At 40.7% G+C, this 27,623-nt stretch overlaps 2 protein-coding genes across 3 annotated transcripts; both read left to right on the top strand.

Annotated features, from left to right (window-relative positions):
* Window positions 1–196: 196 nt before the first annotated feature.
* Window positions 197–13,031, top strand: mpv17 (mitochondrial inner membrane protein MPV17). 2 transcript variants are annotated; one of them, XM_072362347.1, is made up of 8 exons: window positions 197–332; window positions 1,122–1,196; window positions 3,677–3,792; window positions 4,444–4,536; window positions 6,362–6,457; window positions 11,823–11,855; window positions 11,962–12,014; window positions 12,318–13,031. In XM_072362347.1, the coding sequence occupies exons 2-8, from the start codon at window positions 1,124–1,126 to the stop codon at window positions 12,385–12,387; spliced, it is 534 nt and encodes a 177-aa protein (XP_072218448.1). In that variant the 5' UTR covers window positions 197–332; window positions 1,122–1,123; the 3' UTR covers window positions 12,388–13,031. The 2 variants fall into 2 exon arrangements, with proteins under 2 accessions (XP_072218448.1, XP_072218449.1); XM_072362348.1 differs by having other exon boundaries at window positions 290–328; window positions 1,118–1,196.
* Window positions 13,032–13,171: 140 nt separating this feature from the next.
* Window positions 13,172–16,997, top strand: uts1 (urotensin 1). Its single transcript, XM_072362349.1, has 2 exons — window positions 13,172–15,103; window positions 15,402–16,997. The coding sequence occupies exon 2, from the start codon at window positions 15,405–15,407 to the stop codon at window positions 15,834–15,836; it is 432 nt and encodes a 143-aa protein (XP_072218450.1). The 5' UTR covers window positions 13,172–15,103; window positions 15,402–15,404; the 3' UTR covers window positions 15,837–16,997.
* The last annotated feature ends 10,626 nt before the right edge of the window (window positions 16,998–27,623 follow it).

Genomic DNA, 27,623 nt, shown 5'->3' with positions numbered 1-27,623 from the left:
CGAATGTATGTATACTAAAAGATATTTGGCTGTCGAGAAAAGACATTTTTCATGACTAATTTTTGTCTTATTACTACAGGAGAAATAACGTAATAGTCATTGGCTTATATCCCTCAACTATCTCGATGGTGAACGGACATTCTCAAAAGCAGGATCATGTATAAGTGGGATAACATGATTTATGATGCACCTTTGCTGTGTCAACATGATTTATTAAAATTAATGGGCCTGGATAAAGTGACACATTTTCTGAATGCTCTAAAGTCTGAATCGATTTGGATCCCTAAAGGCATCTTCAACTCTGACTGGAAGCCGGGCTCACCAACAGGCATGTACACATTTTGTTTACTGTTGTTTTCCATGAATATACTGACTTTGAATGCTGCACGTTAAACTTTAAAAGTGAGCTGTTCTTCACGAAGTCTCAGCTCAGATATATAGGTGATTTTTTTTTTTCATGAAAATTGGCAAAAACGTGACAAATGCGACACTTGCAGTTTATTGTTTTGGTAACTTTTACAGTATCTAAAGTCAAACGTGTTGCTAGTTTGTTATCAAAGGATTTATTAGTTAGTTCTGTGATTTACCAACTTGTGCAACACCAATGACGCTCCTTGCTGTTAGCTTACGTAGCATGAGACCGAGCGTCACCCCGGACATCGTTCAAAAGTTACGAGTTTTAAAATCTTATACGAGTAATAGTTTTCTCTGTTTCAGTTAAAAACTAATTGATTTCTGTGACATAATAACTTGAATACACTCTTTAATTCGGCATTGACGGAAAACTGTACATTTCGATAGTATACAACATTTTGTTATAATCTGTTGAGGTTAAATGCAATTGAGTAGAGGGTAATTGCCAATAGTAACCGAGTTTTTAAGTATTTTATCTGTGCATGTCGCAGCTTAACCCTCGAGGTGTTATCTTTGCTAAATGTCATTAGTACTAGCAGGTACATAAAATACTAAAGTTGTTCAACCAATAAACAAACTAATAAACAACGTAACAGGGCTTATTAGCATTAAGTCACGTTGCTTGCCTGTGGGCGGGGTGATGGTGTGTAAAATCATATTTGTTGTGACCCATTGTGAGTTTTCTCCTTTCGTCCTATTTTAGAAAGAAATGGCAGGCCTGTGGAAATCCTACCAGGTTTTCATGACCAAATACCCCTGGACAGTTCAGATATGCACAGCTGGTAAGAATAATTCTGACAGTTACTCTGCAGGTCTGCACTGAGGATGCAAATGTAATGAAGTTATCATCTCTTATGAGTGGACTCTGAATTATTGGTTGAGATAAAGTGAGTTAAGTAGATTACAAAAACGGGGGGCTTGAAAACGTTGAACTCCAGGTCGATTTTCACGACCTTTGCTCTGGTTTGCACTGAACCTCAGCTTCAGAATCAACAAGGAATAAAGAAATAAGCCATTGAACTTTACCGAGATTAGGCAGGTGGTGCAAACCAAACTTTAACGATATGAATGACAAATATGAGCCAAAAAAAGCGTCTTTGAAAGGTTAATTTCATTTCATCAGTTCATTTAATTTTGCCTTAAAGTTAACTTTAAACTTTACGAATTAAACATGCTGAGGAGCTATTTTAATTTAAAGTTTTTCTTTTAAAGTCAGCGGAAGTGGGGCAACAATAGCCTTTAACGAACCAAAGAGGCACAAGAGTGCAGAATCAAACTCTGTTTATCAGATTAACAGAGAAACCAATTAATGTTCCGGCAGGGCCGAGCTCAAATGACCCCAGTTTGTAGTTCAGTTTAATCACCACTAGATGGCGGTGGATGTCTAATACTCATCAGCAACAAGAGACTTCAGTCTGAAGAATGAAAAAAGTCATTTTAATTCTGTTTTTTAAGTTGATGACAAGTAGATTTTCTCCTTATAAGCGGTTGCATCTTGTTTATTAAATCATTTCAGAATTAAATGAACACTTAGTTGCAGTTGAGAGACTTATGATTCTCGATAATGTTTCTTAAAGGACTCTGAACATTTATATTATGATAGTTTGATGTGATTGGATTATGCTTACAATGAATTTGACTCTTATTAGCTTGACTGTATCATTGAAATGCCTTGAGATGACATTTGTTGTGATTTGGCGCACTATAAGTAAACTGAATTGAATCATTTTGAGTCCATTGATATCAAATATGAAAAACATTGTGCTGCTGCAGTCATGTATTTTAACAAGTCAACCAAGTCTTTTTGTGCAAATTATTGTATTTTCTGAGCAAGTGTGATTTTAAGAATCCAAATGAAAACTTATTTCAGCTCTTTTGACTTATTTGTCTTCTAAAATAAATCAAAGACTTATTGGAGAATGTATTCCATCATGTAAACATACATTTTACAATCAAAATGAAAGTAATGCGGCTGGTTGGGTTACTCTAACAACACCGCTAAAACCTCACCTCATCAGAAGTTAGACTTCTGGACTTTGTTTTGTTTTTTGTGTGAATAATTAGTCTCCACCTCGTTATCTCTTCAGTGTTTGTTAGCGTTGTGAATTAAATGCTTTTCTGTTATCACAGTGAAACACTGACTGACAGATTTAAGCCCCTCTGAGTCAGTTCTTCACTCCATTAGCATCTGTGGGTCAAAAAAACAGCAAGTGCTATTAAATGGCCTGTGAGTCTACGGTTGACATTTTCTTTTCTACCTGTGCACGTCCATCTGGCCACTCTTAACATCTTTGTTGGTTCTTTCATGAAGAAACCGGTAAAGGTTACTTCTCATTCAGCTGGGTTTGTGTTCTGATCCTGTGCTGTTGGCTGCAGCAGCTGATTTAATGTTAAACATGTGTTTAAGCACATAAAGTATGTTTCAAACTGGTATTGTATTGACAACTGTGGTTTTGTTCAGTCATTGGAAACTTTAATCAATGTTTTTTTTTACGTTAACGTGGATCAAACAGAGAAACGGTTGCCATCTCTGCAGCACCACTGAGCTTCTTAACATCTTTAAGCTTGTTTATTTGCTTATTTTGCACATTTATTGAACATTTAGCAGCTGATCAGCCTGATTTCTTTTACTTTTACTCTTACTTTGGTGCATAGCATGTGGAAAGTGAGCGTAACCAAATGAAAATCCCATTATTTAGTGAAACCACTGAAGAAGAAATACCTTAGACATCCCATATGTGCACTCAGACTGAGCTGTGCACAGGATTATTGTATCTTTTGATTGAAATTGTGTGTAAATGCTAATGGTCTCTGTGCTTTTGCTGGTATTATTAGGTGATAATGCAGCACAAAGTGTAAGATGCTGTTTCTCCCTGAAGTGACCCAAAAACAAATCTGCGTTGCCTTAAATTTGCTGGAAGGAAACCGCATCATCCTGAGGCCGCATCTCTTTTTGTAAAAGTTTAACACTGATTCTTCTACTAACGTTTCGGGGCCATTTTCTGCTCTTAGTCCGAGCTGTAAATAAAGAGAAGGGACTAAGGTCCCTCGCTGGGCTCGAACAAGCGATGCATCAGCTTGTGATTTGCATCTTAATCTAAATCTTACGCGGTTGTGGTGCGATGCTACGTGACGTTTAGCTCCATCTTTAGCAGGCTAAAGAAGATGTAAACAAGCAGGTTTCTTTTTAAGCGAATGCTCCACAGGGACCTGCGTCATTTAACGCCATTCTCAGTCCACTTGTGGTCTTCTTGTGCTCCAGGATCTTTAGTGGGCGTCGGTGATGTCATCTCCCAACAGCTGATCGAGAGGAGAGGATTAGCGAATCACAACGTGCGCCGGACAGCTAAGATGATGAGCATTGGTTTCTTCTTTGTGGTAGGTGCCGTGTTTTTTTAACAGTTGTGTGAGCATTTGCACACAGAATAAGTTAATAAGTTAATCCCATGTTGTTGGTTAACTAGCAGTCTGAAAGAAGCCTGCAGCCACAATCACTGGACTTGAACAAAACCATGTAAACTGTACACAATAAGCTGTTTAACAGCTTTATAAGCTGTTTATTCACATCTGTAGGCAGTCTTTGCTCTCCACTTGTTTCATGTGAATCCTCTTATTCATTCATGCCTTTGCACGGTTGTGATTTCACGTAGTTAATCATTCATGTCCTGAAACAACTGTACAATTCACCTTTGAAGTTACACATTTAATTTTGACGTCACTGTGACGAGAGTCAAATTTATTTATGTTTCAGTAATCGGCTCATGCTTCCTACACAATCACAGGCAGATTATGCACAGATGTTTGTCTTTGTTCTGTCTCAACATTATCTCCATAGGACTGAGATTTAAATATTACACTGAATTATGTTTGCTGCCTGCTATTTTTAACTCGTATAAGGAGGAAGTTTAATATCTGCTGGACAGAAAGTATTTTTATGCAGCTTCAGTCTCTGTAGGAGTGTTTGTTTCATCACACTGTTGTTAATTTAGTTATGAACAATTAATTAATTTATGGTCTTTGACAACAAAGGGTCCAGTAATCGGCAGCTGGTACAAAGTTTTGGACAGACTGGTGGTTGGAGGAACTAAAAGTGCCGCCATGAAGAAAATGCTGGTTGACCAGGTGAGAGAAGCACTGGCCCCAGGCCCCTTCTTCTTCTTCTTCTTCTTCTTCTTTGTCTTCTTCTTCTTCTTCTTCTTTGTCTTCTTCAAGCACCTTCTGTTGAAGACGAGCCGATGGAAACGAGCTCAGTTATACAATCGTACTGTTCGAGAGCCTCTGCTCTTCGGTTGTGTCTGAACTCTGACATGTTCTAGTCATTTTGTACCAGCCTGACAGCAGAGTACAGGAGCAAAGAGGTTTTTAAGTTGTTTGGGAACAACAAGCTTCAAACCTGAGCCACACACTTTTCTGCTCAATTTTGCTTTGACATTTACATAATAACAAAGCTCTAAAGATTAGCGCCTGTTTTCGATCTCTTCCTCTGTTTTCTACATTTAACAATGATTATTTTGCCTCGAATGTGAGAATATAGTAAAACAGTCGTTAATTCTCCTCAGTAAAATACATCTTTCTGTGACTTTTATACTAAATTTGTATTACTGTTTTTTGTAACGTGTGGGACAAGCGGTCACCGCTGTGGCTGAGTGTGTTTACACGACAAACCGAAGAAACCAGTGTGTCAACCTGTAGGATTGACAGTTTCTCAGTGCTGGTTCGGTGCCTGAAATGAGCTTAGAACCGGTTCTTGATGTTTCCACCATCAAAGCACGGGTTCCAGCCCTGAGAAACTGGTGCTGCCCCCTTTTTGAACGATTCCAGTGCTGGTTCAGGGCTGGTGCCAGACCCGATTCCAAGTTGATTTTCCACAGCCAGAGAGCCACAACTGGCCCATTGTTTTCTGTAGGAAACACAGTGCAATGAGACGGTTGATCTTCACAAAAATAAACTGACCATATCATCACAGGCTCTAAACAGCATTTATGCAACAAACAGCTGGCTTGTGCGAACACTCCACCGCTGTTTATGAACGGTGATGCAAACCGGATTTATGCACACTGTTCTGAGTGGATCCATAAACACCAGCTGAGGACATTAAAGCACCCGACAATCCTAATGAAGAGAGCTGCAAACATCCACTGTGAATGTCTGTGAACGTATGAAAAATGAGAGGAAAAGGTTCTTGTTCTGCTGCTTGAAATTGACATTCAAGATGAAGCTGTTGTTTTATTTTCTCATGAATTAAGCAGACTAAACGTTACACTCTACACTGATTTCTAACCATTTTTCAGCCGGTCTGGTTGGTCTCTGTGTCTCCTTTGCTCTGTTGATGTAGCATCAGTTTTTGGGGTGAGCAGCTAGCAATGGAACCAGTTTGGTGGGTAAAAAAAACTCTTTTTTGCTGGTCGAGGGCGAAGAACTGCTTGCGTCCGGATCTGGAGACCAACTGAACTGTGTCTGCCATCCAGAGGTGGTAAAAGCCCAACTTACTGTGTGTTTAACGTATGAAAGTGGAAGGTTTACATCGTTTCCCTTCAGCTCAGTGTGAGAGTCTGCAGCAGAGAGACGAGGCGGCTTTCCTGTAAACAAATAATTTATCTGAGAACATAATCACTGAAGCAGTTTTCCTCTCCTCGGCAGGATAAATGTAGAATAAACTAAAAGCACCAACACAACTTCAGAACTTCCCTGTTTGACTGAAATATTTACCGGAGCACGGGGCCTGCTGCCATGCTTGAATAGTGATGTTGCTCCTTCTGTCTCAGTCTGCACAGTGAACCTGAAAGATTTAAAGTGATGAAGGGGTCAAGTGAAACTTAATGGATGTTTTACCAACAGGAACAGAGAAGTGAGGGGGGGATTTAAACATTTGTTGACCATCGGCCATAAGACGACGTCCGAGCTTAATGTTTCATTCTCTCGTCTCTCATGTTTTTTGTCCTCACAGTTGTGTTTTGCTCCGTGCTTCTTGGGAGCTTTTCTCTGCATATCCGGTGCCCTGAACGGACTGACGGTGGAGGAAAACATCACCAAACTCAAGAGGGTGGGTGAGCTCTACCTCAGTAAGATAAGCAGAGCTTAGAGGCTGTGTCTTTTGTTTCTTATTATTTCCTGTAAACATTGCATACTCATTAATTTCTTCTGTTTGCTGGTGGTTTGTAGAGGTCAAATCACATCATCCCGGGGGGATAGTAGAATATTTATGCACCAAAAACGAGCAGCTGTAAAGCAGCAAACACCTGTGAAAAGATGTTACATGGTGATGTCATGAAGCCCTACAGCCAGTGAGGCGTTCGAGGCATTTTGGGGCAGAGTAATTGACTCTAAAACACAGAGATTTTTTTTATTAAGCTTTTTTAACATGCTTATATAGGATTTCATGCTGATTACATGAAAAGTTGTTGCTGCTACTGTAAATGTCTTATTTTTTTTTAAACACGCTTCCTCAGTTTAGCTTAGTTTTTGTGAAACCAATGATGCAGAGTGATATTTAATGTGTTTTATTTAGCCTACCCTGATACATCTGTATGTAAACCCAGCTGAAAGTCAGCAGTCTTATCTCTACTGAATTAACCTTAAAGGTGCAGATATGTCATGAGTTTAAGTGCACAAATAATCCTAAAACACGAATTTGCCACTGAGCCTCTTACACAGATGTGAACTGGGGTATTTGGTGGTCAAATCTTGTCTTTTCTTTTCTCTGTTGTTGGTGCTTCTTTGGCTTTAAATCGTGACCAGAGAGTCGACACAAACTGACCGCAGAGCGGTCAGTAATGTGCACACACAGCTCGGGTATTTGGGGTGTACAGAGAGGAAGTTTGCTTTTCATTGTAGGTAGAGTATCTGACCTCCAGCACTCACCTCTCATTATTATTAGAAACTATTTCCTGTGATGGAGGAGGAGACAGGCAGGGTGACTCATACCTCCATATATAGGTGTGTGTTTGTATGCCAGGTCAGAGCGAACTGTCATCTTGTGCCAGCTGCTCAAACATACGTCGCTGCCTTGCTTACCCAACACGTCGTTGATCACCATCAATTATTTACCAAAGGAGAGGCGTGGACCTGAAAGGCCAAGCTGGTAAATGTCAGAAAGGACAGGAAAAAAATGACAAATGTGCTCATTACAACTCGGCCTGGCGCTGACGAAGTGTGAGAGGAAAATTAATTGATACCTTCGATGAAACAGAACCCTGAACCCCAACTTGCTGACTCTTTAACTGTGATTGACCTCTGACCTCCGTGTGCGTTTATTCACGTCCAAACTGACTAAAGTTATTTAGAAATGTTTGTAGATGTCATGTCAGGTCCTTATCTATGAGATGCTGATAATCCGTTCATGTTTTAAGGATGACTAACACCTGCAGATTTTTATAAAACTTTACTCTAACTTCATGTTGCGATGAAGTGATTTTCCTGTCTGGTTATGTTGTGCTTTCGTTGGCAGTCGGTGGTTCAATCCCTGGCATCCCCTCTCCACATATGGAAGTGTCCCTTGGAAAAGATTTAGGATCTCTCCCAAGCTGTGCGTTTGGATAAACCCAAAATGATACATGGCGCCAGCTTCTTTCTGCTCTGCCATCACTACGGTGTCTTTCATTATAAAAGAAAGCATCATATGAGGGGACACCACAGGACAGATGGTGTCAGTTTGAGATGAGTTAAGACTGGATTCTTCTAACCTGCTTATAATCTTTTATGGATTGATTGTGAGTATAACCTTAGAGCATGATCAAATAGGCAGAACTGTGCAGATGCTCTGCTTTACTCTTATTATATCATTTAAACAAACATTTTAACTGAGCTTATCTCATGCAGCTCTTTTTAGCATCACTTATGGTCATTAACAACACATAAGTGCGTTTATACAGGACTCACTTTTCGAATTGAAATGGACTACGACCACTTCCATTTTTTGATAGTAGTGAGGAGTTGGACCGAGGTAAATTGATATAAAATGCTATGCTGGTATTTTCCACCCTAATAGCAGCAAGCGGCTTAGAAACCTCTGGAAGTGGTGGAAAATGTCTCCTTTTTTGTGCAGGAAAGATTTTGATGTGACTTCACCTCAGGTGTCAGAGCAGCTTGTTTGGCCATAATTAGAAATCTGTTTCAGCCTGAAAAAAGAACCTGGAACATTGGCTTGTTGTTTTTATATGTCGGGACATGTTGAGGTGACCTTTTAGTAGATGACAAGAAGATTTTAGTTTGGTAATATTCTGTGTGTGTGTTTTTATTTCCACTGTGAGGTTTAAAAGTGTCTCAGTTCTCAGCTGTATCATTTAACTTATAGCAGTCATTCAAAGGGTCTTTCTAACAGATTCTTCTGCTAGTTTTTGTATATATTCAGTATTGTTTTTGTCACATTAACATCCCGACTCTATCCTACGTTCTCAACATATTTGTTTGATTAATGGTCTGTATACTTAATTGCCAACATTATGACAGTGTGAATTATCACACAGTAAAAAGCTGTCTGAATGTCTTGTCCTGCTTTAGTTTTATTACAGTCTGCAGCCAGCTGTCCTGTGAGGCTGTACGTAGATGAATCTTAATGTCAGGCTAGTCTTACATTAATGCATTACCTGTAAACAGGGTGGGCATTCACTAAAGTGTTCGGACAAATGAACATTTGGACCTAACGTTGCTTCAGATGAAAAACCAGTCGTGGTTCAGCTTTAACGGGAATGTTTCTCTCGAGTCTGTGACGATATCATACGCTGCAAACATCAAAGATACTTTTGTGTTCTGTCCAACCTGAGCTAAACTCTGCTTCCAGAGTTTCCAGAGCAGACTTTGGTTTATTGGCCATGCTGTCAGTCACGTGTGTCCTCATTGGCTGTAGCTGCTCACTTACCAACAACTCTCCTACAAGCTGCTCAAGAATGTCAAGAAACGAAACATTCAGTGGGGAACAGGGATGTGTTCGTGAGCCTCACAGATCACATCTTTGGAGGGTTCCCACAGCTGATCTATCGCAGATTTGGCTCAGATCTTTATCTATGACATAAAAATCGCAACAAGCCAACAATCGGTCGTGGGGAACGTCTGGAACATCTGTCTCTCTTGTGTTTTCGGCTGGGTTGGGCAGTGAAAGATGACCCTGAATGTGTGTTCAGCAAAGTGAATGAACTCTGTAGAAAGTTTGTTTATTAAGCGCTTTTCCGTGACAAATGGTCACAAAGCGCTGTACACAAAACCAGTAAAATAGAGAATTAAGTGGCATAAAAGCCAATAAAAAGATAAAGAAGACACAGTAAAATGAACAGGTAGCTACAGATAAAAATCATCAAAAATCCTGTTTAAACAAGAACGTTTTAACTACTTTACGAGATTTTAATTGTATTTTTCAGGGCATGAACATACATGTACAGAACAATCTATAAATCCACGGCGAAACACATTAAAAGAGCCGATAACTGAGAAAGAACCATGTTGGATAATAAAATCTGGACTCTTGACGTGTGAACTTGGGGCCAAACGAATGTGTTTGAAATCCATTCGACAGTTTTTGAGACCTGTAACTTAACAACAACACGTCAGCCTCGTGGTGACGCTGGAGGTAAAGCCAGCGGGGATCACGAATGTCAGCACAAAACTTCCAGAACAATCTGTGCTAAAATATGTTGCTCAGGAGTGCTGCATGTAGAGCAGGGATGTCCAAAGTCGGTCCTCGAGGGTCGCTATCCTGCAGGTTTTAGATGTTTCCCTGCTTCAACACATCTGATTCAGATGAAATGGATCTCTTCAAAAGATTTTAAGTTCTGCACAAACCTGCTAATGATGCATTGATCTGAATCAGGTGTGTTGAAGCAGGGAAACATCTGCAGGACAGCGGCCCTCGGGGACCGGATGTGGACGTCCCTGATGTAGAGGAACCGTGATGCAATGACCAAGAGTTCAGTTACCATTAAAGTAACCTTTGCACCTTTATTGTTAAACACGATGATTAGGCCACAACAAATGTTAAGATAGATGTCTCAGAAACTGTACAGTGCATGAGAATCTGTGCATTTGAAGTGTTTAAATATAACGAGACTGTCCTAAACAAGTATTTTTTACCACTACATAGAACAGCCGTGCAGCAGTCTGAAAACAGCCTGACAGCCAGTCACCAAAATGTTCTATTGACCATGAAACAAACGCCAGCACACTGAGCAGCTCCTACATAATGCATCTGTGATGTGAGCATTCAAGGATAAAGTTTTCTTTGTTTAAGTGCAAAATAACAGGGAAGCTTAGTGCTGATCTGGCAGATGTTGCCTGACTTTCATACTTCCTCTCATCCTGGAATGTTTTGGAGGAAACTCCAGACCAACTGCAGTTTCAGCACATCACCATCTCTCACCTGATCCCCCACCAGCAGTTACAACTGCTCCATGATGGAGAATGTTGAAGGGTTGGACCCCGGATCTCATCATCACCATCAGAAACACGCTGTTTTACCTCTCTGACTTCTCTTAAATGCATCTAAATGTCTTCCTTTTTGTCTTTTTTTATGGAACGGATGTGAACAACTTGTTTTGAGGAGCCGAGAGAACTGACCTCATGTTTCATGAATGAATCATCTTACTGTGTCTGCGGTGATTTATTCTTTTTTTTCTTTTTCGGGCTGTAACAGCGAATGTGAGATGAAATATTCATCCATAAACAGGAGCTTGACAAGAACACATGCAGAGATGCTGAATTATTTCTGCTAACTGGTAATCTGCACCGGAAACTGGAGTTTTTCCAGCGTCGTACTGTGTAGAACTGTGCAGTTAGTCAACTGTTTTTATGCTGAGCTGATTAAATTAGTCACAGCTTTAAAAGAAACTCATCTAGCAACAAACTGCATCAATGTCCACTGGCCAAGTTACATTTTGAGAAAAAACTCAGACTACCCTGAAATTGTTGGGGTCAGTTCATGCGCTGTTGCTGTTCTTGCATTACGAAATAAATGATCCTTCATTTCTCAAGCATGGACCATCAGACTTCTCCCCAAACAACCATTACTTCCTCTACTTTCCACTTCTCCATCATCCTTTGAACGTAACTCTTCTTCCTGCCTTTTATGGCTGTAAGTTGCACTTTCCACCATGTTGAAGGGACCTGCTGCACAAACTCATGGAAATGGTTGGTTCAGAGGTAATTTAGCCAGGTCATTACAGACTTATAGAAGCATAGTTTTTATTCATATTGGTCTTGTTTCTCACAGATCTTTGTTGTTACACAGTGAAACTTTAAGATTTTATACTAATGGGATGAGCAACATTTCAGTCAAAAAACTGTTTAATTTTAAGGAGTTTTCTCCAGTTCAGCTAGTTAGGAGCTACTTTAAGCCACAGATTTAGATTTTAAGACGGCCTGAAACCGAAGTGACATCAGTTATGGTGCCGTGGCTATAACCTTCTTTTCTTTGTTCACAGGACTACACAGATGCCCTGATCTCTAATTATTATGTAAGTTTTCCCTCTGTGGGTCATTATTTCTGTTCTTATTGATCCTGTGAATAAAACCGGCTCATATCTGACACGTATATGAATGTTGACTGATGGTTTGTTTCAGCTGTGGCCTCCAGTCCAGATTGCAAACTTCTACTTCATTCCACTGCACCACAGGTGAGAGCTTTTTGGCTTTTTAAATTTACAAACAGATCTGGTGATATGATGTTTGTGTGAAGTGCAGGAAAATGTCCGAATCTCGTACCAACTCGAACTATTAATGGAGGTTTAGTGTTTTGGATTTATTTTAGTCATTTAGATCCCAAATCTATGCTTTTCTTAATTGAAAACCGACACATTTGTGAAGCAGCCAAAAGGATTTGGCTTTATAGCCTCCTTACTGTCCCTCTCGGTTAAACTGTCAGACTCTGTGGTGAACTGCATCCAGATCAAACACGTCAGATTTCCTCCTCCTTGCAGGCTGGCCGTCGTACAGATTGTTGCTGTCGCCTGGAACTCCTACCTGACCTGGAAGGCCAATAAGATGTGAAGGAAGATCACAAGTCCAGCCTGTGTTGTTGCTGATGATGATGAGTTTACACTCATTTGTACTGTAGACTGTGTGTGTGAAATGGGCACAACTTACTTTTTAGTCTTCTGATATTTCCAATGTGTAAAACTGTGAGTGAATCACACGCAGAAGGTCGGGGAAAGTGCTCGTCTACTCCGAATGACACATTCACACTTGAAAGTCAAACATGCATTTGCAGAAATGTTTGTGAAAGTTTGTTATTTGTGGAAATGGGATTTGGCAGTGGCGCTGCAGTGGGGCCACGCGTGCATTTACACACACATTAACGCCGACTGGCTAATGAAGGAAATTTTCCCCTCATTCATTCAGGGAGCTCTTCTGATAATGTAGTTTTAATTTACATGTTTAGTTTATTCTCCTCCTCCTCACCCACCAAAATTTGTATGTTTCAGCAACGTATGTCCAACATTTAATAAACTAAAGAGAAAAGCATGTTCATGAGATGAAAAGTAATGACACTGCAGTCTAAAAAGTCTTCTCTTTTCTAGTTTGAGCTCTTGAGGCTTCTGAGGGTGATTAAACCCACCATAAAGTCTATATATGAGTGTCATCAGTGAATCAAGATGCAGCCAGTTAGTTCAACTAAACGCTCAGACTGGAAACAGCAGGACAAAAAACTAATAACAGGGTCCATTCATTTCTAAAAGTTCATTTTCTTGCTTGTCATTTAGTTCTTTGTACACATTAAACACGGCATATAGAATCTGTAAATCCATGAGCTCTGGATCTTGGTTTTTACTACCTTTTATCAGAGAAAGGCTAATCAGAGCGGACATGAATGATATCAGTCTTAAATCATATTTACTGAAATGTTAATCTACTCTTAACCATCATTGTCTCCGACTTGTTTATTGGTGAAAGGTGCTGCTGAAGAGCCAACAGTGATCAGCCGTGTAGTACAAATGCTGCTGGAGTGTGGCTACTTTCCTTCTATTTCTGTACGAGTCAAATCTCCATGCTCACAATGTGCACATATTTGACAACCAAAGAGCATCTCTGCTGTTTAAACTAATGTCAGCGGTGTATTTGACCTCACTAACCTTTGTGGAAAACTTAGTTTTGTTTTTTGGAGGCTGCTGATCTGCGCTGGCAACCAAATTAACAAACACTCAGGCTATATCAGCAAGTGAGAAGTGCCTGACGAATCTGTTGAAAATCCGCCAAATAGCTTCTTTCCCCTCCCTGAGGGATGCGAGCATCTCCCCAGAGAGCTGGAATTCAGATTTTGATTCAGTACCCAGACTTGCTGTAATTTAAAAATTAAGCCAAGGTGATTAAATCAAGAGACTCTGCAGAGTCTTTTTAGCTGTCTAAATGCGGTCTGAATGCATTATCACCACCTTAAACTCTGCCGATGTTCTCGAGTAACGTGCAGGTGTAATGTGTGGATGCGGCACTTCTGAAACATTACTGATGCGCATTAAAACAAAAGAAGCGAAAGGTTTTGAGTGATGAATCCAGATTTTTTTTAATTGTGCTGTGGAAAAGAAAAATGTCAACCAAACAGGTTGTAAATGTTGAATTTTTTTAATCTTCTTAAAAAGATTAATGCCTCCACCAACATTATAAATCCTGATAACGGGTCTTTTTTTTTTTAATGCCCTACTGATTATTTATCTTGAGTTAACTGTGTAGAAGTTGGCATGTGTCAGGTCGAACTTTAAAAACTACAATAAAAACTTTGCTTTTTGCAATTATGTCAGATCCTGTGAGTCATAGATGGAGGGTGGCGGGGCTTAATGAAAGTTTAGAAACATTTGAGTTCTCAGGAGTTTTCTCTAAAACAATTAAAAGTTTAATGACTGTTTCTCATCCTGCACACAGAGCAAAGGGAAAACCGTTCTGAAGTTTAGCATTTAGGTTAATTGTGGGTGAACGGTGCTCAGCATAAGGTTGTGCTATAAATGAGCAGTTCTAGGCAGGTTCAGAACAATGGACAGCTCCACATTCATTCATTTCATTTAGCTTATGTTTGTCTTTATAAGTGTTTCATTGTTGAGATTGGGGGTAATAAGTTATTGTCTTTACATCATAATGCATTGTTGCCAGATTCAATTCTTTATGTCAATATCTGAAAGTCAAATGGCTTTACTTCAGTGCAATTCAGGATCTTAGTTTTCAAATTTTTGCCAGTGAGACTGGATTATTCGGGTTTAGTCTTAGGAAGAAGACTGCGTTTGGTGCTTTGATTCCGTCTTTTTGTGGCAAACACGTTGGCATAAACAATGTCAGACACACATAAGTCATCCCCACACAGAAAATAGAAATAAATCAGTGAATACTGCTGCGATCGTTGTTGGGCAGGGCCTTCTCACCCACGCCGAAATGACACCAACAAGATCTCAACGGTTCTCCTGCACTTTGTGTTTACCTCACCTCATCTCATTTATGACCCAAAGAGGATGGGAGAGAAATAAACCTCCTAAATCTGCGCCCTGTACTCTCGGTCCATCACAGCTGTCCCTCAGGACTGCGCTGCCTTGCGTCTCCACAGTTGTCCAGTTTCCAAACCGATTATATGTGCTCGCATTGACGTCAAAGGAGCAGGCTGGATGTATAAAACCCTCCGGACCTCTCCAGTCACTGCTCACAGGACTTTTCAGACTCCGATCCTGACATCTCACATCTCACCGGCCGACCACAAAGTTCAGCTGCAGCATCTGGAGAGAATAAAGTGAGTTCTTCTGCAATCATGTTTATTGAAGCGTTACTGAGGATGTGACCTCTGAAACCGTGACTCTGTAGTTATTATGAGTAATTATATTACTTATATATATATATATTAAAGATTTTAATTAATTTTCCCTAAAGGAGTTGAGTTATTACATTTATTTTGGCTGATTGTCTAATTGCTTTTCACTTTAGAGTTGGGAAAATAGAACAATTTGGTATTTAAATGTGGAAATGATCCGATTCAACCTATGAAGCGTGTGTTTGGTTTTGTCGAATCTAAATGAATCCTTTGGTTGCAGGACATGAAGCCTGTCCCCCTCCTCCTGCTCCTCTCCTCTGTCCTCCTCTCGTCACACCTCCGTCCCGCAGCCGGCAGACCGCGCTTCTTCCCAGGCTGGCTGGATGGCAGCGACCGCCTGCAGACACAGCAACTGGACGAGGTGCTCCTCAGGGCGGCTGCGGACAGCTCAGCATCAGATCTACTGGACAACAACGTCCTGAGGCTTCTCCAAAGGAGGAACACGGACCACCTTCACCTACTCTCGCCAGAGGAAGAGGGCGAGGATGAGGCGCTGAGGACCGCGGCGCTGCTGTTGAAGCGCAGCGAGGAGCCGCCGCTGTCCATCGACCTGACCTTCCACCTGCTGAGGAATATGATCCAGATGGCCAAGATGGAAAGCCAGCGAGAACAGGCTCATCTCAACCGCAAAGTGCTCGACGAGGTAGGGAAGTGAATCTCTGCTGTCTGAAGATGCCTCATTACAACGGTGCAGCCGCTGTATCAGTATCCAAGACCTCTGGCATGACTTTTTGTTGTGCGCCTCGCTTCCTTCTCCACATCATTTTACGCACACGTGGTGCCATTTTACGCATCAAAGCTGTCGCAAGTAACAAGTGTTTTTGTGTTATTTAAAAGAAATGTTGGACGGTATGGAAAAGGACTTGTCAGACCCCTCCATTCCCGTCCACTGGGCTCACCCCCCCAAACACGCGCTCCCCTCATCTCTGTTCTTGTGGAGTCGCGGCAAAAGGGAAACGCTGACATCATGCCACTTTAACTTTACTGGACCTAGGTTGAGCTGGAACATTTCTTGTCATTTGTGCCTAAAGCAGTTTTAAATCTATATGTGAGGGTGTTCTGAATGTTGTCAGAAACAGTTTGCTGACTTAAATTGTGAATCAACCCTTAGTTACAGCTTGCTTCTGATTGGACAAACAGAGCCTGTTTCTTTTCTGTCCATATAACGTTAATGTTAAGGCTGTGACAGTCATATTTGCACCTTTCTGGCAGCAAACAGAATACACATATCACCATCTTTTAACAGATATGCCGCTAATTTAAAGCTAGACTGATCTTTCTGTTTATAATTCCCACCACAAACTCTGTCAGACCCTTCCTGAACATCAGTAAAAAATAATCTACAATTACATCTGAGTATCTAATGCAAACTACAAGTTAATGCACAGCACGAAGATGCAGAGAACCCATCTGATACTTGTTTTAGTTTCAAGTGGTCAAGGTTCTGGCTGCCTTTGAGTAGGAGTGGCCCATTTTTTTTATTTATTGTATGTAATGTAATGTTCAACAACCCTCTTTTGGTCACATCAGCACTGTTGTCTCACTGTTATAACATCTCTTGGGCAAACTTGAGGACAGGACAGGTTGATGGTCACTTTTACATACTGTCATCTTCGAACTTTTGTTCTCATTCTGACGTTTTGATTTGAGCAGGAGCACGATCACCTGTACTGTATCAACTGTAGCATGCTAACCTACAAAAAGAAAAAAAAGAACAAAAAATGCTTTATTTCATGTCTGACATGGATCACATTTGTCTTTGTTTTAGCAAAAGATTAAAATAGCTTTTTTGCCGTTTATATTTTGTAATAAAAAAGTTGAAGTAAAACAAGTGCCTCTGGTTTAGTTATTATGCTTCTAAATGGACTGTTTCTGGTACACTATGGTCAAGTGTTTTAACAGTGGCTCCTTTCCTCTGAAGACTTAACGTTGTTAAGACTTTTCTGCAGAGGACACAGCAGGATGACTGTAACAGCACCTACCAGCTCTTCATCATCAGGTAAAATATTCCCATTGTACACCTGAATATTAACTTCTGCACAAATTCATGCTTCCAGATGAAGATGGACCAATTCTACATGCTTTTTGTGGCCTAAAATTGTTATATTGTGCAGGTGTGTCTTCAGTTTTGTAGCTGCTTGGCATCAAGTTGTTTTTACTTTTAGTCTTTTTGCAGCAGTTTTTCCACGATTTATCATCTGTTTGTGTAATATTTTAGTCACTGTGTGGTTGTTTGTGTCCTTTTTCTTTCTTTTTTTATGGTTTAATGTGGTCCTTCTGAATCTAATTTGACATATTTAATCTCCATTTCTATTTCTCTATTTCATCTCTTCATTGATGATTTTTGTCATCTTTGTGTTCGTGAAGACTTCTCATGTGGCTTTGCAGAACTCTAGTTGTTTTGGTAGCTTTGTTTCTGTTTAGTGATGCTTTTGCTTGTCGCTGAAGATGTTTTCGGCTACTCCCGTTAACATTTTGCAGGTGAGAACCAAAGGGCCCGTCTGTCCTTCTTGGCCCCTGGGTCTGCCAGGTCCGTGTTTTGGTAAACGTAAACAGCTTCTTGAGAATCAAAAGTGACCAAATCTATATGGTTCTCCTCCAACACCACAAAGCATGCAATTCATACTTGCCTAGAAACAGAATCTAAACCAGGATTAAACCAAAATGAAACCATGAAAACACAGCAGCAGTTGAGCTACACTACGTGAGCACATAACGTGTCACCACTTTCATCCTGTCCGTTAAATTGAATCATGGCGACAGAAGTGTTTTTTTAAGACTCAGAGCTGATGCGGCCGTGAACGAGTCTTTGAAAGCGATAAGAGACTGAGAGGAGAAGCAAGCACAGAAGTCAAAATGGCCCCCAGCTGCTGTGACTCAGTCCAAAATGTGGGTGTGCTGATGATTCTTCAGCCTGATCGCAGTCTGCGTTCTTGTTTCATGTTACTTATTGTACTTAACAAATGTCATTACACATTGTTTTGTGTCAAAACGGTGATGAATGTCCGTGGACATCTTTTTGACTCTTTCCCCTTATCTCATTTCTTAATTTGTACATCTTTTATTCTGCTCCTCGACTCCTCTCGTGGCATTTTAGTCCCTCACACCAGAGATACGAGCAGAGGTGACAGGCGTCTAAAAAATGACTCATTCTCGCTAGTTTTAAACCACTGCATGTCGCAGCTGCATCGTCTAACTTTTGTTGCAGTTAGCAGTTAGCAGCTGTATTTCACTATTTCTGTCAGATGTGCATTAACAATGTTTCTGATTAAGTATTTATCATTTTAGTAAGCAGGATTAATGTGTTTTCACGTTGCTGATTCCAAAAAGTTTTTCATCCACGCTTGTCGAGCTGCCAGCAGGCCTGCTTTCTTCTCCCAAATGCATTCTTAGAACTGAGAAATCCTTCAAAATGTTTTCCCAATATTGATTTCTGGGCCACAGACGGGAGGATGGAGAAGAGAGGAGACGATGAGGCACAAATTACTCAGATAAGATGAGCCTGTCTTGTCTTAAGTCGGAGACAAAAGAAAAGAAACTCACAGCAGCAGATTCTTTATTCCAGATGAACATTTGGGGATTTCTGTTTCTAAGAACAAACAAAGGCCGCAGCAGTAGTTTTTAAATCGTCATGTAACTCAAGCTCCAGCTTTCTAACAATCAACGATATTTGAGGAAATTCTCATTTCTTTAAAGACTTTCTTAATTAGAAATCTCTAATTGAAATAAGATAACGGGTTACACAGCGGTGGTCAGCACCGTCGCCTCCCAAACAGAGGTTCCTGGTTCGAGTCCTGGTGGCCCCCCTTCAACCCTGAATTGGATTAAGGTGGTATAGAATATAGATAAATGGATTTTAATTGATTAAATAAAAATAAATGGTAGTTTTAGCATATAATTGTACTTTCTTTAGTCTTTAGTTTTTCACATGCAGCTTAGTGGCTGCATCACTGTTTATTTCCCCACTAAACACTTATTAGACAAAGATAGAAATCAATAAACTTATGATAATAATGATTACAAATAGCTAATTCATACTTTATTTAGCTGTTTTTTAGCAGATGAGGCTAAATATATTGTATATTTACAAAACCTACAAGTGACATCTATTCAGTTACACTGTTGATGCTAATTAGCTTCATTATATAGTCGAAAGTGTTTTACAGGAAGGTAACTTACAGCTATGAGTAAGAACAGATGCCATACGGTCCATATGGCTAACTTTTTAAAATCCTAAGTTTATCTGTCAGCTTTTAGTTGTAGAGTTTGATGGCTTTGGGCCTGAAATTGCTGTCTCCAACAGCCACCATACAGCAGCTGATGAGGGGTAAACAGATCAATAATGCCTTTTTGAGCACAAAGTTGAAAGTGTACTCTTGATAGAAATCAATGTATAGGCAAGCAAAGGAGACACATGATCATTAATCTGGCAGTGATGATTCATCGTGACCCGGTTGGAAACAGGAGAGGAGCCGTGACTGATGCTGATGTCAAAATCTGTGACGAAATATATGAAAGCAAGAAGTAAATCAGATTTAACTTCCCCTCAGCTCTCCTTTCAGTCGTCGTGGTCCAGGCTGTCCTCACAAAAAAAATGACATCATTACTGGGGCTATCAGTTTGTCTCTGTAATTTCTTTACACTTAAAGAATAAGCCTGATTTTACTTTTTGTCCACGAGAGGTAAAGGTCCCATAATGTAGGGAGTGACACCTCCCTGTCTTTACAGATTTTGAAGCAGGTTCAGATGCAGTGTAATCGCTGTGTGATCCATAACGCCGTCAGGAAAGCCAGTGGACACTTCCTGAAGGGGTGTGCTCATCAGCTGCTCATTTGATTTAAAGCCACACTGAAACAGCTGGTCTGGAAGTTGGCTAAAAGTTTGTGGACACTTTTTGAGGATGTGTGGTTATAAAATGGGACCTCCAGCAGCTCTGTGATGCGTAGCCATGGCAACACTTTGGGCTTGGTTGCATGATGGTGTGGTGATTGGCTGCTGGTTCAATTCTTCGCAGGGACCCTTCTTTGTGGAATTTGGAGGGTCTCCTTGTGCATACGATGGTTCTCTCTTTCCTCCCACTGTCCCACAACATGCATGCTAAACTAATTCTGGATGCTAAATTGGCTGTAAGAGTTTTCATGGCTTTTTATCTCGTTTGTCTCTGTGTTAGCCCGTGACGGAGTGTGTACCCCACTTCTTGATGGATGGCAGCTTGGATAAGCTCCAGTAACCCTGAATAGGATGAAGTGGTATGGAAAATCTAAGAATGGATTAACACCCTCATTGATTCATTTATTTATTCACATTTGGTGCTTTAGTGAGTATTTGTGGCAGCATTGCTCATTGTTTTTGAGCACAACAGTGGAAATGTATGCAGATTGTTCTTTTTCATATGAAACTTGTCTGTGATGTGCTTTTATGTTGATACCTTTAATAGCCTGACAGGTGTTTTCCTTCACATATGTGCCCTCTCAGATTATTAAGAATGCTTGTGTGTATCCCTTATATTGTTGAGCCTGACATCTTGCTGTACTGATGAAGACTTATTACTGAAACTTGCTCGTTTTAGCTCTTTCCACCTTATCGAACTGGACTGGACTAAGCTGCCTTTAGCAGCAACAACTTCACTAACCCCACCGTACTTGGCTCACTTTACTGCATAGCAGGCTAATATTTAGCTAAGTGATGTACATGGTTTTATATGGAAGCTTGTGAGCAACATGCATCATAGATATTTCAGGTGACTTAGATGCCTTTGATGTTGCAGCCATTATATCTGATATTGAGGAGCCAAACACAGTTTTTAAAGTCAGTTGTTTCTCCTTTTCACAGTCTGACAGAGATGATGGCTGACTCCAAAACAGGTGGTCACAAGGGCATGACTGCAAAGAATCTGTGTGGATCAGCTAATTTACCAACAGGTTAATCTTGCCCAACTTGTCCTGCTTTGTTATTCACACTCAGCCTCTGCTTTTCTTGCACGGTGTAGTGTTTCATGTGCTGTTGTTCATCTGAGGTTGTATTCTCTTCATTTTTGGATCTGGGAGGGACGAGACGATCACTTTATTTTTCACGTCTATCTGCTGCTCTTCCATTTAGGATGTCGTTTTCCTGTAATAGTTTGTAAAAGAAAAGAAACACATTCCTAAAATCTAAAAAGAGCCACTAACATTTTAAAACAATGAATTCACTAAGTGTTCAGAAACCTTTTCTGTCATCTTGATTTTAATCCCCACTCTGATTTTTTTTTTTTTATTAATTTATTTTTGTTTAATTTACGTAACATTTGAAATGAATGCAAAACTGCTCTGAGGCCTTCAAAAAGCTTTAATCCCGAGAAAAGAAATCTTTTTACTTTCCCTCCCACAACAGTGAATTCAGGGCTAAATCCACTGCATTCATTCCTTATGAGTTCTACATAAAGAGATATATTTACACACGAAACACCGGCTTCTTCTACTCAACAATGTGGGAGGCAGAGAAGTCTGTAAACAGACGGATAATACCTGACTCGTACATAAATGTATGATTTTGTTTCAGCTTAGTTGTTTTCTGTCCGCTGTGGCTGAATGCACTCTTCCGGAGGATTATGTTGAACATCTATTTGTAAGTCTTGTTCTTCCCCACCCCCAGGGCTGCAGGGACCTCAAGTGCAGAACAAAAGATGAGAATCTGGAGATCGGTGTCATCATCCCACATCCAAACGATCACCAGTGACTCTCCAACTGTTTGGCCTGATGTCCCTGCACGCAAACGCAGCACGGAGGAGGAAGCTGTTGTTGTTCGCCGTCTTTTGACTGAATCAAACACACGGCTGAGGGGAATCCTTCATGCTGCAGCTTGCTTCACGTTAGTTGTCTTGTTAGAGATGACTTCACAAATTTCTTTCTGTGCAAATGTCTTGAGCTTCCCTGTATTTATTCAGATGTTTGCAGGAAACTGGAAACAGGTGCAATAATTTATTGAAATATGTGCAAACAAGGAAAAAATATCTGGTCTGAGCTCCTTTATTCTCCAACTCAGCCTGAACCCTCTGAGACGGGCTTTCTGTCATTTCTTTAAGGAGTCTTCAGGAATAGTTCTCCAGGCTTCTTGAAGGACATCCCAAAGCTCTTCTTTGGATGTCGGCTGCCTTTTGTTCCGTTCTCTGTCAGATGATCCCACACTGCTTCAATAATGTTGAGGTCCGGGCTCTGGGGAGGATTCATCCCTCCATAAGACCTGTTGCCACTGATTTTCAGTCCACTTCTTGTGTCATTTGGCATAGCTCAGCCTTTTCTCCCTGTTTCCCTTCCTTAAGAATGGCTTCTTGACAGCCACCCTTCCATGGAGACCATTTCTGATGAGGCTTGGGCCAACAGTAGATGGATCAGCTGAAGGTCCAGATGCATCTCTCAGGTCCTGTCAGGTCTTTGCTGGATTTTTTCCTCTTTCTTAAGGACATCACTTTCAGATCCTGTTCATCTGCTGTAGATAGTTTTTTAGGCCTGACACTTCTTCTTTTGTCCTCCACTTGTCCAGTTTCCTCAAATGTTTTAAGGACACACTGCACACCATGCTGAGAGATTCTGGCAAAGCCTCCTGTTACTCAAATGCTGCATAACAACATACCTTCAGTGACTGTGGCCCAACAGCCTGTCCGCTTAATCTGTTTGGAACACTAAGACTTTATTTTCAAGATGTTGATTTCTGTGTTCATGCAGTCTCACATAATTCACTGTTTCGTGTTTTTCCAACTCAGTTTTCTCATCTTTATGGACACAAAAGTAACTACACACCCAATAAGAGTTTCACTGAATTTTACTTGACTTAACAGGTGTGTTCAACCCAATAATTTCTACAATTTAAACGTCACTTTTACTCCAAGTTTGGTTCAGTTTAGGCGTGTAAACCATCTTCTCCAGCTTCTCTGCACTTTGATGTTTCTGAATTTTTTCAATCTGGAAGTTTTTCTGTGTCAGATGAAGTCTTGGCTTCTAGGGTTCCCCTTAACTGTCAATTCTTCATGACCTTTCCGACAGTGGGAACAAAAGGCTGGAGGCACTTTGTCTTTTTATAGCATTCTGCTGCTTTTTGACGTCAGTTGGCTCCATTTTTCACACACAGCTTCTCGGAGGAGTCTGTGGCTGCCGAGGGTTACCAGAAGGTTCGAAGAGTCTGGGATTTTATTTTGAGTCCTAATTCATCACCTGCTTCAAAGGTTCTGGTGAATCCGCAAAGACCCGATGAGCTTTTGAAGTTCCAGACTCTCCAAACCCTTTGACATGCCAGAGTCTATTTTTAATGTTGAAAGAATAAAGGTGCATCAACATCTAAAGAATCTTCTATGGAGAAATTAATTTATTAATTTTTTAATTTTTTTTGCATGGAAATAGATGTTTAGATGAATCAAAACCAGTTTCTACTCGGCTTCTCTGTCTGATAAATAGAGTAAGATAAAAAAGTGCAGCACTCTCCTCTGAAATGCATCTAATTAGAAATATAGTGAAGCACATGTCCTTCAGTGTTGCGCTTTAGTGCTGTACGTAATTAGAAGTAGCTGCGTTCTGTTAATGCAGATTAACTGTTGATTTGTTTCCCTAAAACTCAACAGAACTCATCCTTCAAAGGATCGTTTTTTAACACTTTTCACATTAAGGAGTAAGGATGCAACTCCTCTGGGAAAAGCAGCTGCGGTCTGGAAACAACATCTGGATTTTGGAGAAAAGACAACGGATCAACTGACAAGTTACATGTTGTATGTAAGTGTAAATTATCAAGCTCCAGCACTCAGTAATATAATGTAGCTATGCTACAGTCAGACTGTCCTACCTCATTCACGACTGAATAGATCTGAGGTTTTCATAAATAGAAATATGTTGTTCTTTCAGTTTTCTTATACAATATCTGAAGATTTTAAAGCTCAGAACACAGAATGTGGAGTTTTATAGTTTATCTTTGTTTTTTTTATTTAAAGCTCAGCTGTTTAGTTGCTTTCTGTGAATTTACTTTGATTGGAGGGGATTGCACTTAATTAGCATGTGATATCATCTCAAATCAAAGTCGTATCATTACAGAATTTGTGATATTAGCAAACTCAGTTTACCATAATTTCATGCTTCAAACTCAATTTTAACCACCAGCTTCTTCTGCTCTCATAAAATACCGACCAATTATACGATGTTGCGGACAGGCAAGCGAATGACTTCGATGCTCTGCAGACGCACACAGGTTCCTGTTTAGGTTTCCATGTGAACGACAGAGTTCCAGTTGATCAGGTTAATATAAAGAATCTAGTCGGGGAACAAATAGGCTAATGGTCACCTGTAGAAAGCAAAGTAACTCTTTTACGTCATATGCAGTCGCTCAGTTAATGACAAACATCACAGTTAGTCAATTATACTTTCTATTCCGATCCTTACCTACAAACAACCAACAAGTAGGATTATCTTATTTAAAGAATCTTATGCATCAGATGTGATTTGAATTCATCTCTCTCTGATAAAAGATGTTGAACAATTTGCATGAAAAAAACCCTAATGACGACTGTGAGATGGACTTTAAATCTATAAGAGAAAAGAAAAAAAGTCCATGAAGTTAAAAGATTTTTTATTGTTGTGCACTCGTTTGCAGGAGGCTAACAGAGATCTAGTTTATTTTTACAGTTTTACAGTGTATCTATGGAAACAGAAAAATAATTGGCCATGTCACCCAGCCCCACAAAAAAGTTTAGACAATCCTTCCATCTTGGTCCCAAGAACTAATAATCAGAAAATGGGTTCTGTTGCCCAACGTGGATCCAGTTTGTTGGTGAAAGCACTGAAGGCTGAATTACTAATGTGAAAACAAAACCAAGCACACCACAATATGGCCAAATAAAACCATGATAGCTTCATCAGAACAGCAGCCTTCACTATGTGGCAGGTTCTAACATATCCAGGGCATCTTCAGGGGCTCTGGCTTAGCGAACACCAACAGTGGAGATCCAGTTAAGCAGTAAGTCAACTTGTTAAGTCAACCCAGTACTTTGGATATGAGCATGTTCAATACAACAGATGGAATTAGTGTAAACTGACCAATCACAAGCTATAATCCTGTTAAAAAATCCAGCAGCTGACACCGAACTTCCTTCAAAACATTTAATACAGATTTATTCTTAATGTATGTGTTTTAAATGCTCTTTACACTAAATGGGCCTAAAGAACAATTATAAAAGTGATTGAAAACAGTCAGTTGACTTTTAGTGAATTAACCAGTTTTGTGATTTTGGGCTAAACCACAAACCCTGCTTTGAAGTAGAGCCCCCAGATCAGCAGGGTGATCCAGAGCTGCAGCGGCAAACGTGTTATATCTTCATATTTCAGTCTCTCAGACTTACAAATAATTTAAAAAAAACTTAAAATATTAAATGTTAGGCGTCTGTAAGCACTCAGACTGTTCTTCTGGGACCAACATCTAATTCTGACTCCTCTTTCTCTTCAAGAGTCTCTCCATCGTCTCCCACATCTGAAAAAAAATGAACACAGAAAGGACACTAAAATCAGATTTATAGAAAATGGGCTAAATAATTATTGAATAGAGCAGTTTAAGCCAATAAGACCTGAAGTTAGTCTAGTCATAGATTTTTAAACCCAATTCAGTTAAAAACCAAGGTTTTTTTAGGAAACAGAAACAGAAGACTGTCAGTTTGTTTTGTATGAAGGATTCATTTCTGATTTCAAATGTTATATCAAAATGTTGAGAATAAACTCCTGTCAGTCAAATAGTCAGGCAACAAACCAATAAAACTTCCTGGTAATTCACTGATCAATGTTTCCCCTCTAAATTATCCATCCATTGTCTTCCGCTTATTCGAGGTCGGGTTTGCGGAGGGAACAGGTTTAAGAGAGAAACCCAGACATCTCTCTCCCCAGCAACACTCCCCAGCTCCTCCTGGGTGATCCCGAGGTGTTTCCAGGCTAGAATTGATATGTAATCCCTCCAGTGTGTTCTGGGTCTGCCCTCGGGCCTCCTCCCAGTTGCACGTGCCCAGAAAACCTCCAAAGGGAGGGTACTAGGAGGCATCCGAACCACCTCAACTGTTTCCTTTCAATGCGGAGGAGCAGCTGCTCTACTTAAAGTTCCCTCCGGATGGTAAAGCTCCTCACCCCATCTCACCCTAAAAAGGAAACTCAGTTCAGCTGCTTGCATCTGCAACCTCAGTCTTTTGGTCAGATCTCTTGATCACAGATTAGGATTGGAAAAAAGATGGAAAAGTAAATTGCTTCATCTTCCGGCTCAGCTCCCTCTGAACCACAACAGACCATAGCAGCGCCCTGATTAATGCTGACGACGCCCCGATCCGTCTGTCCATCTCTTTCTCCAACTTATAACTCCTGAACAAGATCCTGAGATACTTTTTCTAGTTGAAGATTTGGAAGAGCTGATTCTCATTCTGGCCCTTCACACGCACCTGTGAACCGTTCCAGTTCATGCTAGAAGCCAACAGAACCACATCATCTGCAAAAAGTAGTAATGCGATCATGAGGTTTCAAAACTAGACGTCCTCCACGACTATACCTTGAGATCCTGTCCATAAAAATCACAAACAGGATTAGTGACATGGTGCAGCCCTGGCGGAGTCCAACACGCACTGTAAACAAGCTCGATCTAGTACCAAGAATGCAGCCACAGCTCTTACTTTGGTTATACAGGGACTGAATAGCTTGCAAAAGTGATTCTGGTACCCCTTTATACTGCAAACTCCCAAAACCAAACTGTTTCTCCTGAATCAGAGGTTAGACAATCGGTCGGAGCCTCCTCCCCTACATCCTGGAGTAAACTTTCACAGGGGGGCTGAGTAGTGTGATCACCCTGTAGTTGGAACATCCTCCCAGGTTTCATAAAATAAGGAACCACCACCTGGGTCTGCCACTCCACAGAGACTTCCCCTCCTGCAACCCTCTCGCTCACCTGGGAGTATCCCCCATATCCACCCGATGCCTCTCTCCATGGGAAACTTTAGAGTATGAGAGTCCAGCCTGTTTCCAGGAGGTTTTCCAGGAGGGTTCCAGAGCCCACACTGTGCGTGGAGGTAAGCCCGACTCGAGTTGGTACCGCTTCACCTCACACACCAGCTTAAGCTTTAACTCCACCAGCAAAGTGACGTTCCATTTCCCAACAGCCAGTTTGCAACGCCGGAGATCGGCATGCTCAGGACCCACCTTTGCTTGCCTCCCAACTCGCTTTGCAGCTGACCTCAAAGTTCCCTCCTATGAGAGGTCGGCCAACATAGAAGTGGCTGCTTCTTCGGGTTGAGCCCAGCCAAGGCTCGGCCACAAGTCCAATGGAAGACCCTACTAGGAGCCAGCGCCCCTAACAACATAGCTCTCAGGATCATGGAGATGCTCAAACCCCTCCCCCACATTATTAAGGTGGCCATTTTCGTTGGTGCTTAAACCAATTCATAGATACTATGACACAT

The sequence above is a fragment of the Leuresthes tenuis genome, unplaced genomic scaffold, assembly GCF_036924035.1.
Source record: "Leuresthes tenuis unplaced genomic scaffold, fLeuTen1.0.hap1 SCAF_13, whole genome shotgun sequence".
In the NCBI taxonomy this organism is placed as follows: Eukaryota; Metazoa; Chordata; class Actinopteri; order Atheriniformes; family Atherinopsidae; genus Leuresthes; species Leuresthes tenuis.
The sequence above is the reverse complement of the archived record's forward strand: the minus strand, read 5'-3'. Positions and strand labels throughout refer to the sequence as shown.

Excerpts from the sequence above, each read along its gene's own strand:
- mpv17 (XM_072362347.1), top strand. The coding sequence starts at position 1,124 with ATGGCAGGCCTGTGGAAATCCTACCAGGTTTTCATGACCAAATACCCC. Across the intron at positions 4,537-6,361 it reads AGAAAATGCTGGTTGACCAG|TTGTGTTTTGCTCCGTGCTT; the intron begins GTGAGAGAAGCA and ends TTGTCCTCACAG. Across the intron at positions 6,458-11,822 it reads ACATCACCAAACTCAAGAGG|GACTACACAGATGCCCTGAT; the intron begins GTGGGTGAGCTC and ends CTTTGTTCACAG.
- uts1 (XM_072362349.1), top strand. The coding sequence starts at position 15,405 with ATGAAGCCTGTCCCCCTCCTCCTGCTCCTCTCCTCTGTCCTCCTCTCG.